Below are 15,668 nucleotides of genomic sequence, written 5' to 3'. Positions count from 1 at the left end.
CGACCCAGGCTGCCGTCCTCAGTGCCCGCTGCCCGGGGTTCCCACTCAGGTCCTCCCCGCCCTTGCTCACTGGCGTGCTGGGCAGGGGGCAGGGGCGATGGACACAGCAACCGCACGGCAGGATGTTCTGGGGTGGTTTGAACAAAGGCAATTAGGGAAAGGATTCGATGCTGAGCTATTGTTACACTTTTTTTTTGGTAAAAATTCACAAATTAGAAAATGATCATCTTTTGTTAGACCCTCTGTCCTAATGTTTAGGTCAGCAAATCTGATTGCAATCTGGGAGCCCTGAACCTTGCTCTGGACCTTCCCGTGTGGCTGTTCCCTCCCACAACACACCCCTCTCCCTCCCTGAGGGCCTACGGTCCCTCTCCCAGGAAGCTGTCGGTAGATCTAGTAAGGACACCAGAGCGCCCCTCCCAGGCCATGTGCATTCGCACAGGGGTTTCGGTTAATTGACGCTTTCCCTGGGAGGTGGGATTCTTAAGTGGGGATTAGGCCACTGGGGCAAGTCAGCAGGGAGCCTTTGTGGCCAAGATAGCTTTGGCTTTCTTATGACCTCACATCCAAGAGCCACCCACCTGTGCCACCTGGGTCATTGGTCTTTTGCTGGCAGGGTACAACCTCACACTGTCTTTTACCTCTTCCTGCCAAGTGCCTCGCCCACTCCTCAGCTGTTTTTTTTTTTTTTTTTTTTTTTTGAGAGAGTCTCGCTTTGTTGCCCGGGCTAGAGTGAGTGCCGTGGCGTCAGCCTAGCTCACAGCAACCTCAGACTCCTGGGCTTAAGCGATCCTCCTGCCTCAGCCTCCCGAGTAGCTGGGACTACAGGCATGCGCCACCATGCCCGGCTAATTTTTTCTATATATATTTTAGTTGGTCAGATAATTTCTTTCTATTTTTAGTAGAGATGGGGTCTCGCTCTTGCTCAGGCTGGTCTGGAACTCCTGACCTTGAGCGATCCACCCGCCTCGGCCTCCCAGAGTGCTAGGATTACAGGCGTGAGTCACCGAGCCCTGGCCCTCAGCTGCTTTTAATTCATGTTTTTGTTACTCAGAGCTGAGTGGTGGGAACGCACAGTCACATGGATGTAACAGGAAGTGTGTATAGGGGTGCTGTTACCTGGAATACATTTGTACAAGAAACCGCAAACTCTGGCTTTTACGCTACAATTACCTCTTTAGCAATCTGACGTTGGGAAATCAGTGGCCATTTCTGGCTTGCTCTGTGACTGGTCTTAAACTGTACCTTGCTGTGTGTTTTATTAACTTACTTAAAAACAGTTTTATGAACCTCAACTCTTACCCCACGCCATTCACAAAAATTAAATTGAAACAGATCACAGACCTAAACGTATGTTAAAACTAGACAACGTCTAGAAGAAAATATAGGAGAAAATCTTCACAACCTTGGCATAGGCAAAGGTTTCCTATCTGGAACACAAAAATCCTGAACCAGAAAATAAAAAATTGGTAACATAGAATGCATCAAAATTATGAAATTCTACTCTTAAAAAGACACTGTTAAGAACTCAAACAAGGGGTGTTTGAATTCTATCTCAATAAAGCTGTTAAAAAAAATCAAAAGGCAAGCCACAGAATGGGAGAATGATATTTAGAAACCAGATCTGGATGCTAGATTTCATAGCTACTGGGGCATCGTTATTTCTGGGTTCTCTCACAAACAGAGCTAGTGAAAAAACTATCTATGTATTTCTGTATCAATCCATTTGTGTGTGTGTGTGTGTGTGTACTAAGAACCACGAGTTCATACTGACACCTCTGATTCCGGTCCCACTCCACAAAGGTCGTTCCAGCCTTCCCCCTTTCCTTATTTATAACTTGTTTTTCCAACAGGGAGAAACCTGACTGTTATTATTCACAATAAATTTACTTACTTGTTCAATTATAGAACACAGATAAAGTACATATACAGATAAAGTAGTTTCACAATTGCTAATTTATACCCCTGTGAAAAATAAATGCACTAATTAGAATAAAACATTTGTAATAAAGTTCTTTTTGTTTTTAGACTTATGATATATAGTGAAAATACAATTTTCCAAAATTACTTGAGTTCCTTTCTTCCCCACCCACTTCGCTGTGGTCGCTAGCATCCATGATGCAGGTCACGCGGCGTGTTCCTGCCTGTGCTCTACTTGGGCTTGCTGCACGTCCTGGCTGGCTGTGCACGTGTGTGCAGTGAGAGTCAGAGGGACACACAAAGGCATAACCAGAAAAATGTCGCTCTCCTCGTCACTGTTACTGCATTCCTGTTCTCTCGCCCTTTCTACCCTTTCTCACCCACTCACTTGAATAGAATTGGCTCCTGAAACCCTCTGCCCACCTGGCTGTGCTCACTGCATTTCCCCCAAACCGAGCAGGTATGTGCATGTTTTCTTTTATCCCGCTCGTTCACTGTATGAAGATATAATTCACATACCATTAAACTCACCCTTTAACAAAGTACAATTTATTGTTTTTTTAGTATATTCACAGTGCTGTGCAACTAGCACCACAATCTAACTTCAGAACATTTTCATCACCTCAAAATGAAACCCTGTATCCCACGACCACTGCCTCCGGCCCCAGACAACTACTAATCGACTTTCTGTTTCCATGGATTTGCCTGTTCTGGACATTTCCTGCAAATGGAATCATACAGTATGCGGGCTTTGTGTCTGGCTTCTTGCATTTAGTATACTATCTTCAAGGCCCCTCCAGGTTAGAGTACATGCCAGTTCTTCATTCCTTTCTATGGCTGAGTAATATTCCAATGTATGAATATACCACATTTCCTTTGTACAATCATCAGTTGATAGAAATTTGGGTTGTTTCCACTTTTTGGTTGTTGTGAACAATGCTGCTATGAACATTCGTGAACATGTTTCCTATTCCCTTAGGTATATAGGCAGGAGTGAAATTACTGGGTCATATGGTAACTCTATTATTTCGCTTTTTGAGTAACTGTCAGATAGTTTTCCAAAGTGGCCGCATCATTTTACATTCCCATGGGTATGAGGGTTTCAATTTCTCTGCATCCTTGCCAGTACTTATTATTTCCAATTTTTTTAAAATTACAGCCATTGTAGTGGGTGTGAAGTGTTATCTCTTTGTGGCTTTGATTTGCATTTCTTTAATGGTTAATGATGTTGAGGATTTTTTCATGTGCTTAATGGCCATTTTTATAGTTTGTATGAAGAAATGTCTATTCAATTCTTTTGCACATTTTAAAATTGAATTGTTTGTCTTTTTATTGGAGAGTTGTAAGAGTCCTTTATGTTTTCTGGAACAAGTATCTTATCAGATATATAATTTACAAATATTTTCTCCCATTCTATAGGTTGTCTTTCATTCTCTTGATAGCGTCCTTTGATGCATAAATGTATTAAATTTTGATGAAGTCCAAATTACCTGTTTTTTCTTTTATTGCTTGTGTTTTTGGTGCTGTAACTAAGAAACCATTGCCCAATCCAAGGTGATAAAGATTTAAGCCTATGTTTTCTTCTAAGAGTTTTATTGTTTTAGCTCTTATATTTAGGCCTTTGATTTATTTTGAGCTAAATTTTGAATTTAGTTAAATTTTGAACTATCTTTTCTTGCATGTGGACATTCATTTGGCCCAGTAATATTTGTTGAAAAAGACTATTCTTTCCCTATAGAATTGTCTAGGGCATTCTTGTCAAGTGAATTCTCCAACTCTATTCTTTTCAAGATTGTTTTGGTTATTCTGGGTTCCTTGCATTTCCATATGAATTTTACAATCACTTTATTAATTTCTGCAAAAAGACAGATTTGATAGGGATTGTGTTGATTCTGGAGATCAACTTGGGGAGCATTACCATCTTAACAATATTAAGTTTTCTAATTCACAAACAAGGGATGTCTTTCTATTTACGTGGGTTTTTTTCCTCATTTCTTTCAACAGTGCCTCATAGTTTTCATAGTGTAAGTTTAATGCTTCTTTTGTGAAATTTATTCCCAAGTATTTTTGATGCTATTGCAAATGAAATTTTTCTTTTTGATAAAATAAGGAATGGGCTCATGTGATTACGGAGGTTAGCAAGTCCAAAATCTGTTCCGCCAGTGTCCCAGTATGAGTCTGAACACTGGCAGCTGCTGCAGAATTCGGAAGAGCTGATGTCCCAGTTTGAGGACCATAGGGCAGGAAGAGCTATACTTGTATATTGATTGTGCATCCTGCAACTTCGCTGAACTCACTTATTAGTTCCAATATGTTTTGTGGATTTCTCAGGATTTTCTATATGCAAGATCATGCCATCTGTGAATATAGTTTTACTTCTTTCATTCCTGTCTGGGTGCCTTTTTTTCTTTTCTTTCTTTTTTTGTCTAACTGCCCTACATCTCAATTTTTAGAATTCTTTATTGCTATGGTTTGAATGTTTGTCCCCTTCAAATCTCACGTTGAAATTTAATTGCCATTGTAACAGTATTAAGAGGTAAGACTTTTAAGAGGTAATTAGGCCATGAGGGCTCTGCCCTCGTGAATTAATTAATGCTGTTATCTCAGGAGTGGGTTTGTTATAAAAGGGCAAGTTTGGCTCCCTTTTCTTTCTCTCTGTCTCTTGCCCTTCCACTTTCCACCATAACATTATGCAACAAGAAGGCCCTTGCAAGATGTTAGCCCCTTGATTTTGGACTTCCCAGCCTTGAGAACCATGGCCAATATATTAATATTTCTGTTCATTAGAACTTACCTAGTCTCAGGTACTGTTGTAGCAGCAAAAATGGACTAAAACATTTATGTATTAGCGAGATTAGTCCTTTGGTATATGTTGCAAGTATTTTCTCCCAGATTGTCAGCCAATTTTTTGCCAGCAAAATTTACAATACTTTTATGTCATCAAATTTATCCATCTTTTATTGCCTCTTAATTTTGAGTCATAGAGTTCTTTCCCTTAATTGAAGTTAAAAAGGAATTATCCTGTTTTCTTTCACTACATAGATGGTCTCAAATTTTACACTAGATCCCTAATCCATTTGGAGTTTTTCTCTTATGCATGGTGTGACGAATGAACATGAATTTATTTTTTTAAAAATGGCTATCCGTTTGTCCCAGAATCATCTATTAGAAAGGTCATGTTTGCCCCAGTGGTCTGAGAAAACATCTTTACGTGTATTAAATTTCCATACGGCTTTGGGTCTATGTCTGTGCTTTCTCTTCTCTTCCAGTCGTCCAGGTGTGTCCGCAGTGCCGCCACCACACCGTTCTGATTACAGAGGTTTTCAGTATGTTTCAGTATCTGGAAGGGCTGGTGGCCTCTCAGTGTTCCCCTAGCTATTCTTGAACACTTGTTTTTCTACACAAACTTTTGTAAAACTTATTTATTAATATAAAACTCACTAAATTTTCCCATAAACTGGCTCCATTTTCTGTTACGTTCCAGCCTGAAATTATTTAAAAGTTGAACGCCTTTCGCCATTGACAAGTTAACCGTGTCCCCTTTCCACTGGGTTGCGGGGTGGCAGCACGCGCGGTGAGCCCGCGGCACACGGCTCCGCTCGGCCTCCTCTTAATTCCGCGCGCGTCCGTCTTCGCCCCTTTCCACCAGCTCAAACGCTCTGTCGGCGTCTCCGCTCCCTCGTCGTCCGTTTCCGAAGAGCTTTCGCGGCAGCGGCAAGTTCCAGCATCTACAGCGACGAGCACTCTCGGACTCCGAGCCTGGGAGGGGCAGAGCGACTTACCTGAGAGCTCAGTGCCCCACAGGTGAGGCGGTGGCCGACCTGGGACCGGCAAGTCGCTCGGCGTCAGGGGCCGGCCCAGCCCACAGCCGTGAACCCCCAACCGAGAGAGAAACGGGGTCCTTCCCGACCCCGCAGGAGCCCCGTTCCGGACCAGGTAGGGCGCCCCGCGCCTCGCCGGATTCCGTCCACAACGCAAAGCACGCAGACGGTCCCGTCAAGTCACAACGGCGCGGACACACTCCCGTCACCCAGCGACGCGGCCGCACGCAGTCGCAGGCGTCACCTGTTCCGGTGAACGCCACGGCGCCAACGCCGGTGTCCGGACAAGAACAGGACAGGGACGCGGCCCGGGAGCGGCGGGCGGTAGACACCTGGCGGACCAGGCCATCCAGGTGAGCGCGTGCGCTCGGCCGTCCGCGAGGAGAGACCGCAGCCCTCCCGGGACGGGTCCCCAAGTCCCGCAGTTACGCGACCGTGACTTTCTCCACTCGCCGCCGCTCCCTTCCCCTCAAGCCCCTGCGGCCCGCGCAGAGCAGCGGGCGTCGCCGGCGGCCTCGCAGGACCCTTTCTGGCAGGGCCTGCCTCCCAGTTCCCGCCGCGGGAGCCGCAGGGCGGGCGGCGCGGCGCCATTTGCCGCGAGGGCGGGGGCGTGGCGGGAAGGGCGGGGGCGTGGCGCGGCGGGGGCGTGTCCGGGGACGTGGCGGGCTCCGCGACCCGGAAGCGGGGGCGCCCTTTGCCCTGCCCGACCCCTGAGGGCGGGGAAGGGGGCAGCTCCGGCGAGCGATGGCGGCGGCAGCTGTGAGAGGCGCCAAGCGGAGCCTGCGGGCCGAGCTGAAACAGCGTCTGCGGGCGCTGAGCGCGGAGGAGCGGCTACGCCAGTCCCACCTACTGACGCAGCAGGTGCGGGACGCCGGCAGCCGGGACCGCGGCGGACCCACGCCCGCGTGGATGCCCAGCGACTCCGGCTTGCGGGTCCGCGCAGGCGCAGGCCGGGCCCCCCGCCCCCCGCGGCGCGCGCTCGTCTAGTTCGGCGCGTACGTCCCCCTGGGCGGGCACGTGCCATGGCGGATCCTGGGACGCCCTCGGGCGCCACGGCGGAGGGGCGGGGCTGGCGAGGCTGAGAAGGCGAGAGGGGCAGGCTGAGAGGGTGAGGGGGCTGAGGGGGCTGAGGGGGCGAGAGGGCGAGGCTGAGGGGGCTGAGAGGGTGAGGTTGAGGGGGCGAGGCCGAGGGGGCGAGGCCGAGGGGGCCGGGAGGGCGAGGTTGCGGGGGCGAGGCCGAGGCGGCCGGGAGGGCGAGGCCGAGGGGGCTGATAGAGTGAGGCTGAGGGGGCGAGGCCGAGGGGGCTGAGAGGGTGGGGTTGAGGGGGCGAGGCCGAGGGGGCGAGGGGGTGAGGCCGAGGGGGCTGAGAGGGCGAGGGGGTGAGGCCGAGGGGGCTGAGAGGGCGAGGCCGAGGGGGTTGAGGGGGCGAGGCCGAGGGGGTTGAGGGGGCGAGGCCGAGGGGGCGAGGGGGTGAGGCCGAGGGGGCTGAGAGGGTGAGGTTGAGGGGGCGAGGCTGAGGGGGCGAGGGCGGGCGGGCGTCGCGGCCTGGTCCTGGGCGGCGCCCGTGGGTCGTGGGGCGCCTCAGTGGACGGTGGCGGCGCTGAGGGAGGCTCCGGTAGAGAGGCGGGGGGTACCCGCCAGGACGCCGTCCCTGAGCGTGAGGAGTCCGGGCATCGGGACCGCGACGCGAGAGGGCGAGAGGGCGCCTGAGCGCCGACAGGGACGCGGGGAGCGGCGCGGGTGCCCAGGGCGGGCATTTTCCGGTCGCAGGGCGGGGACGCTAACTCTCCTCTGAAGTACTGAAGGGAAGAAGTGACGCGCCCGCGGGTTTCCCACGCAGGGGGAAGCGGAAGGGAAACGGGGCGGGAGCGCGGCTTCCCGTCGGGCACCGTCCCTGACGGCCTCGCCTTGCGTCTTCGCTCCGCGAAATGTCACTTTTCTGGTCCGTGCAGGGGCGGGTGGCGGTCGTGGCCTGTCGCGAGGCGCGTTCCGAAGATGCTCGGGGACTAGTTTTTGTTGGACACTGGAGGGAAAAGACCAGTGTCGCGTGCGTAGGACGTGTTAGTGATTCTGCTGTAAGTGGAACTAATGCTCTGCCTTCCCCGGTGTCCGGGTAGAGGCATCCGTGGACATTCCGAGACTTGAAGTCCCTTGGAATGAGATCCGACAGAAAACCACCTCAGTGGCCCTTCAGTTGCCCGCCTGCTCCCGTTCCTCCCTGGGATCCGGGTTTCCTGCGGGCCAGAGCGCAGGGCGGACTCGCGCCCCTCCCTGCCCTTTGCGTGGCCGCAGGCGTGTTGGGGCGTCCGTGTGGGGTTGGGGTTACGCTGCGTCCAGACGGAATTAGTTCAGCCGTTACGAGGAAGGCGTTGCTGGGTGCCTCCGTAGATGCAGAGAACATAGGGCCTCACTCCTGCTGCTTAAAATTTAAGTCGCACGCGTATTAAGCACCCGCTGCATTTACACTGCGTCGTAGAGATGCGCGAATATGATTGTTGCCTGGAAGGGGCGGAGCGCCCAGGAGAGGGGACAGGCGTGTGACCGAAGCATTGCAGAGCTGCCAGACTCGTGACACACGGGAACGCCAGGGGAACGCAAGTGTCGCCAGGGGAACGCCAGTGTCGTGGAAACGTGGCCGGGGGAGGGGGAGTTGGAAGGCTGCCTTTAACAAAGTGTTTGGGGTGGATTTTGAAGAGGAAGATGAATTTTGGTACGCGGAGGGAAGGATGGGTGCGGGAGCGTGTGCAGGGATATTTAGGCAACAGAGGGCAGAACACATTTTATAATAACGTGGGCTTTGGAACTGCGCAGGTCTGCATTTAATTTGGGCTCCAGTTTTGTTTTTCAGAGACAGAGTCGCTGTCACCCAGGCTGGAGTGCAGTGGTATGACCATAGCTCACTGCAGCCTCTTAACTTATGGCAATCCTCCTGCCTCAGCCTCCCGAGTAGCTGGGACCGAGGCATGCAGTACCACATCCAGCTAGTTTTTTCATTTTTTAATTTTTGTAGAGACAGGGTCTTACTCTGCTGCCCAGGCTGGTCTCAAACTCCTGGCCTCAAGCAGTCCTCCTGCCTTAACCTACCAAAGTGCTGGGATTACAGGTGTGAGCCACCCTCCTGGCCTCCATCGTTTTTTAATTGTGTGTGGCTTTGGACGAGTCTCCTGATCTCTCTGAACCTCTGGTTCCTTACCTGTAAAAAGGATAATATCTTGGTAGGTCTATTGTGAGGGTTGAAGAGGTGTGTAAAGGGAGGTATCCAGTGCTTTACATATTTTTCACGTATCTTTAAGGAGCAGTGTGTTCACAGCATTTGGATAAGGGGTTGTGGGAAGAAAAAAAATAGGGAGACCAGTAAGGGGCTGCTGTGATAATTCAGGTGAGAGGTTATAAAGATGCAAACTAGAGCAGGGACAGGGAAGATGGGGGGAAAGAGGTGAAGGGGAGACCGTGCGATGAGAATCAGCTGGACTTGGCAACTGATTGGGTAGAGGCTGAGAATATTGGAAGGGAAGGGGAGTCACCTATGATTCCAAACTTTAGAGCTTGGGGCAGTGTTGTTTAGCATCAGTAGGCATAAGGAATGTAGGAGTTAGGACAGATCTTGGAGGGGCATGGGGAGAATAAAGATGAATTCAGTTTGGTTTCTTTGTCCATAGAAAATTAGAATTCATAAACTCCGAGTGTGAATAGTGGTTATATAGAGGCAGAATTGCTGTCTGCAATAGAATGACAGCTGAGAGCTGGCCTCAAAGGAGGAGGGAGAAAAATTGGAATAATTTTACTCAGTAATAACTACAATTTTACTCCACAGATATGTACATACAAGGAATATGTTCTACAATTCTTACCATATACAATGTACTTTAATATTTTCTTTTATAGTTCATTTAAACATGCTGATTGTAACCTACTATTGATTTTATGACCAGTGGATCATGGCCCAAAACGTCAGCATACTGTGACGAGAACCATGTTTTGCCATAATGAATGCTCAATACAAGCATTAAATGATGTGTTTCATTAAAAAAGCATATTTCTTCTTGTTGGCACAGCACCTTTTATATAACTTAGGAATTTATTAGACAAGTAATATGTGGTAAAGAAATTCAGCTTTATGCCATATCTTGACTCTCTCAATAATTGAGTCAATTACTGCACCTTTACTCATTTTGTTTTTTACTGCATCTGCCAGTTTCTGACATCCATATTATTATACTTATGTTGTCAAGTTTTATAATATTTAAACTCTGTTTTGTAACTAAAGTGATGCTACTGAGCAGTGTTTGTGCTGATTTCCAAATTTGAAATTCCAGAAAATAGTGTTTACAGTTTTTTATGTCAATAGTATACTTTGTAGAACCAAGTTGTGTGATTGAATATGTAAGAAAGGATATATATTTTCATGTCACCGGATATGTGTCACTAGGAGGGGAATGTTTCAAGTGTCAATACCAAATATTTTTTCTTTTACCCTAGAATTGCTCAAAATCATGGCATGTTTTACTTCATTCCTATTTGGAGCATAATTCTAATTTTTGTATTTTTCCAGTTTTTGATTGCCTTCATTTTTCTTTTTTGGCAAAACAGGAATATGCCTTTATCTTATCAATAGATTCTTTTTCATTTTATCTGTTAAAATAAATCCACTTTCTCTTTGAAAGCACACCAGCCCCTGCTCCCTCTGGTCTGGTTGCCCTCTGGCCCATTACGCAGCATTGCGTGGGCTCCTCATTCCGCTTCTGAGCTAGGGCTTTTGTTAAGTCTAGTGTCTTCCTCTTTCTGGGATTCTTTTTTTTCCTCTGTCTTAGTATATCTTCAGGGTTTTTTTTTTTTTTTTTTTTGAGAAAATATCTGTGGGTGCAGGTAAACTTTTAAATTCTTTATTCAATAGAAAGTGTTTTACCCTCATATTTGATTGATAGTTTCAATTTCTAATTTATAATTATTTTTCCTTATTCTGCTCAGCACCCATGGCCCCCATTCAATCTGGAAACTGATGTTTTTTATTTATCTATTAGTATTTCTTTGATTATTTCTTTTCCTTTGTGCCTTTCTGGAATCCTTATTAATGAGATAGTAAAAAATCCTCGATCAGTCTTCTGTATCTCTTAACATTTTTTTCTCATTTTCCCTATTTTTGTCCTTTTCCCCTATTTCAAGTCTTTTTCCTAAATTGTTTTAATTTTGTTAATCACAATTTTAATTTCCAGTGATTATTTCTTAATCCTCTGATTGCTTCCTTTTCATAGCAGTCTGTTGTTGTCTTATAGGTACCCTTATCTTCTTAAATTTGTCTGAGAAAACTAATTAGAATTTCAAAAAATTCTCTGATTATCTCAGTTTCCTGCTGGGTCATTTTTTTTCTCCCCCTACCCCCACCCCCTTTTTTTTAATCCTTATATTTTGTATTTTGGCTTCCCAAAGTGTTTGATGACCCTTTATTGTCTATGCATAATTATGAGAAGGCTTGGTAACCAATGGGGTTTCTTCTGTTGCTTTGGGATTCCAGGGGAGGAATGGATTCTGCCCAAACCTATCCTTGTTCTCTGAGTGTTGTGGTCTGCTGCTGTTTTATCTATAAATACTGTCCCATCCACTTTCTGTCTTACATAAACTAGTCAGATCTCTGTTGTCTTCTCCTCAGTGCTATAATGGATTTTCTTTTTCTGGGCTTCTTTACTTTCATATAAATGGGATTTGAGGAAGGAAGATAATGTGTATGCACAGTCTCACACTGAATTTTAACGGATGTTTATTACTGCTTATTCAGCTCTTGATTTTCTGTATTCCGCTTTAAAGAGAACAAGAAAGACACTTAACTTTCTTACATAACTTTCACTTAACTTGGATACCAAAAGCCCTAGGCCTGCCCAAGGTCTGGATTTTGCATTTCCTTTCTTTGCCTGTTTCAGGCCTCATAAGAGCTTTGTAACTTCACAGAAAGCAAGAGTTCACTTCCTTCCTTAGCACTGGCTTGATGGGCTCTATCTACTTAATTTCTGTGTTTCCTTTTTCATTAGGAATAACTTGACCTGTACCTGTATCTTTCTGCCAGTCATATTTATAAGCTGATTTGCAGTATTTTTTTCTACTTAACTTAGAGAACAGGGAAGAACAGAAAAGGAGGGGCAAAAAAGAAAGCTAAGGGCTAACTTCTGAGTCTGGGTAAGTTCCTGAGATTGTTAACTTTTCTGTGGTAAGCAAAGCTCAGCTTCCTGATTCTGCCTAGTGAATATGGTTTCTTTCACCAGGATCCTCCCTTCCCACCTGGCATCTTTGTGAACTTTTTTTTTTTTTTTTTTTTTTGAGACAGAGTCTCACTCTGTTGCCCGGGCTAGAGTGCCATGGCGTCAGCCTAGCTCATGGCAACCTCAAACTCCTGGGCTCAAGCAATCCTCCTGCCTCAGCCTCCCAAGTAGCTGGGACTACAGGCATGTGCCACCATGCCCAGCTAATTTTTTATATATATATTTTTAGCTGTCCATATAATTTCTTTCTATTTTCAGTAGAGATGGGGTCTCGCTCTTGCTCAGGCTGGTCTTGAACTCCTGAGCTCAAACGATCCACCCGCCTCGGCCTCCCAAAGTGCTGGGATTACAGGCATGAGCCACCGCGCCTGGCCTTTGTGGACATTTTAACATTCATTTAAACAGAAGAATTTTAGGAAGCAGGATGGGAATGATAGAGCTAAGAGAAAGTTGTAAGGCATGTTCTCTGCCTCAGGGAGTTTGTGGACTGGTCAGGCACGCTATGTTTAGGGCATATGAAACAATTAGTGATCCAACTCATGCAGTACAGAATTGTTAGGTTGTATGTTAACTCTCAATGTAGTAAGGGTCCTGCACTCATTAGGAGAAGTGAGGGCTTGAGTTGGGCTTTAAATGGGTGGACTTTAGGAGTAAAGAAGCCTGACAGTCCAAGGTGTGGAGAAGCTTGTGGGAGCCGACGCTCAGAGATAAAGCGAAGACTCTAGGAGAAGCAAGTGGAATGACTGAAGGTTACTGAAATGGGTAGGTGGGGATCGAGCCTCGTTCTCAAGACAGACAGCTGGTCCCCACGGTGATTACAGCGAATTCTCATCCCTACCAGAGTGGGCACGCCAGAAAGGGGCAACAGGATCGGAGAGGTCAGCGTCAGGGCCTGAGCTCAAAGTCAGGCTCAGGGACGCAGCGCTGTCCGACCCACTGTATCACTCTGCTTTGTTCTGGTAGTTAGAGAAGTTGGGGAAGGCTGAGAGAAACGAGGGACTGTTCAGGGGAATTGCTTGTTTTTAAAAGTGTGATCTTGGAAAATATAATTGCCGCCATTTCCCATTTAGGTGATCGCCCACAGCCAGTATCAAAAGTCCAAAAGAATTTCCATTTTTCTGAGCATGCAAGATGAAATCGACACAGAAGAGATCATCAGGGACATTTTCCAGCAGGGCAAGGCCTGCTTTATCCCTCGGTACCAGTTCCAGAGCAATCACATGGACATGGTGAGGTTAGCGTCACCCGAGGAGATCTCTTCACTTCCCAAAACGTCCTGGAATATTCATCAACCTGGTGAGGGTGACGTTCGGGAGGAGGCCTTGTCCACAGGTGAGTGTTACGGTGTTGGAATTGACTTCTGAGGATGTCAGACGGTGACAGGTTGTTAGATCTCTGATCCACTCGTTAAGTTTAAGTTTGGGCCAGTGGGAGTCGCGTTGCCCACAGGGATGAATTTGAATTTCATTTACATTCCAGGACACCCACATTCCTTGGCTTGGGATGTGATGCCTTCTGTAAGCTATGAGGTGTAAGCCATGGTAGTGAGGTACCGCGCGGTATTGTTGGCTTCTTAGACTCTTGCCCTATGCTTGTGAGTTGAAGTCTACATTTTCCCTGAATAACTTAGTTATTTTCAGTGGTTTCAACTATGGTCTGTGTGCTAATGAGTGTACTATTATTGATGTCAGTGAACATTTATATCTCCAGTTCAGACCTAACAACTACCTTCTGGATATCTTTGCTTGGATACCACAGACACATTTCAAACCCAACATGCTCCGAATTGAATCATGTTCCCCTCAATCCTAGCTACCACGTGTTCGCCTCAGTGCCTGGCATCACCAGCATGTTGACCGTGTCAGAAATCTCCAGATCGTCCTGGACGCTTCTCTGTTATGCCCCATGTGTGGTCTATTGCCAAGTCCCGATGATTTTATTTATTGAATATTTATTTATTGCATCTGTCTATTTCTCTCCAGCCCACTGCTACTACTGCATTCTAAGCTGGCATCTTCTCTTGCCTGGGTCACCTGGGTCACAGCCTCCTGACTGTTCTTCCTGTCCACATCTTGCGTCTTCTCCTCCCTCTCAATTCAGTGTCTAATGGTGATTGAAACAAGATTTCCAAAATGCAAAACCTGCTACTTCTGTGCCCCCCTTTCAGTGACTTCCTCTTGCCCTTAGGTTGAAATAAACACTCCCTAATAAGGCTCTTCCCGACCCTGGTCCTGCTTTTTCCATTTTCACATCTCTCTACCCCCCTACTTCATAGTCTAAGTTCCAGCCACTCTGAATAGCTGTTTCCCAACCCTGTTTGGCTTTTTCTACTACTTGATCTTTATGCATGCTGTTCTCCAGCCAACAGCTGCTTGGGAGATTTTTTTCATTATCAAGCAAAGAGGTGAAAGCAAAAGGAAACTATTTTTTAATATAATACCTCAAACTTGTCTTAGAGGTATATATTTTTGACTGAGACTTACAGGATTGCACAGAAGCCCCGGTACAACTTTTTGCGGCCTTCTTCCAATTTCTGGCCCTTTCGATATAACACCATAACCTGTAAAATCAATATGACTGTGCTCGCTTTGGTGGCACATATGCTAAAATCAGTATGGTGGAGTGGGAAGGGACGGGGTCAAAGAATCATAGCAGGAGAGGGAGTGTCCACCTCGCTACTTTCACTTCCCCTATGGAATCCAGTCTTGGGCTTTGCTGGAGTTTAGGCACCAAAAGTACGTTCAGACCTACCCGCTTGTGTCCTGCTTCAGTAGACTGTGTGGCTGTCAGCATGACAGAGCTTTTTCATGTCTTGAAGGGGAAAGATTGCGAGCATTTTAAGACAGTGAGATAAGGGAGTATAGAGTGTTTGGGGGAGTAGCCTCGGCTTATAGATAAGGAAAAACAGGACATTGTAGGCTCCGACATTGTTCAAATTTAGTGCAGTTACTTCTCCAGACTCGCAGGCTTGAGGGTGGAGCCCAGGACACTTTCCTAATTCTGGGGACTGTATGTCAGCAGCTCCTCCTATGCTCCCACCGTCTCCGTCTCTGTAACACGCCTGGTGATGGACGTTCTGCTTGGTGTCCTCCCGTATTCAGTTCCTCTAGGGCAGCCCATTCCTTCTAAAACGGCTCTGCCTCTTCTGGAATGTCTTCCTTAGGTTGAACTAAAATGTGTCACTTTGAACCTCCATGGCATTCGTGCTATTTTTATTCAAGTACAGCAGTGGGAAGGGTAAGGAAGAGGCATGATCTTCTTAACTTAGTTGTGCTTCCTGGTTAGGGTAAACTCAGTCCAAGTAAATGAGCTAACTCATTTATGTATGGTTTTTAGCACACCATTTGGTATACATGAGCTATTCAGTAAGGGGTAACTATTACTAGTTTTAAGCAAGGAAAGCAGAATTATTCATTGTAAGATAAACTTATTGGTAGCCAAGTATTTAATGTTTTGATAATTTTCAGCAGATATTATCACATATCTACTTTGTGTCAGACACTATTTTAGCTCTGGAAAGATAAGATTCTGGCTTCAAGGGACTCACACTCTGGCTGGGAAAATGTATGTAAAAAGAATATCCCAACCTGTGCTATATGTCAAATGTAAGTGTCAAATGAAAAGATACTGAATATTAACAACAGAAGTTCAGGGCCTGGTCCTGCATAGAAAAGC

At 46.7% G+C, this 15,668-nt stretch overlaps 1 protein-coding gene across 1 annotated transcript in view; it reads left to right on the top strand.

Moving 5' to 3' along the window:
- The first annotated feature begins 6,417 nt into the window (after positions 1–6,417).
- Positions 6,418–15,668, top strand: part of MTHFS (methenyltetrahydrofolate synthetase) — a 37,992-nt gene continuing 28,741 nt past the window's right edge. Inside the window, exons 1-2 of the mRNA XM_069466527.1 lie at positions 6,418–6,602; positions 13,064–13,325. Of these exons, the coding sequence (XP_069322628.1) occupies positions 6,486–6,602; positions 13,064–13,325 (379 nt within the window). The 5' untranslated portion in view covers positions 6,418–6,485. The remainder of the gene's footprint in view (positions 6,603–13,063; positions 13,326–15,668) is intronic.

The sequence above is a fragment of the Eulemur rufifrons genome, chromosome 3 (genome assembly GCF_041146395.1).
Source record: "Eulemur rufifrons isolate Redbay chromosome 3, OSU_ERuf_1, whole genome shotgun sequence".
Lineage (NCBI taxonomy): Eukaryota > Metazoa > Chordata > Mammalia > Primates > Lemuridae > Eulemur > Eulemur rufifrons.
The sequence above is the reverse complement of the archived record's forward strand: the minus strand, read 5'-3'. Positions and strand labels throughout refer to the sequence as shown.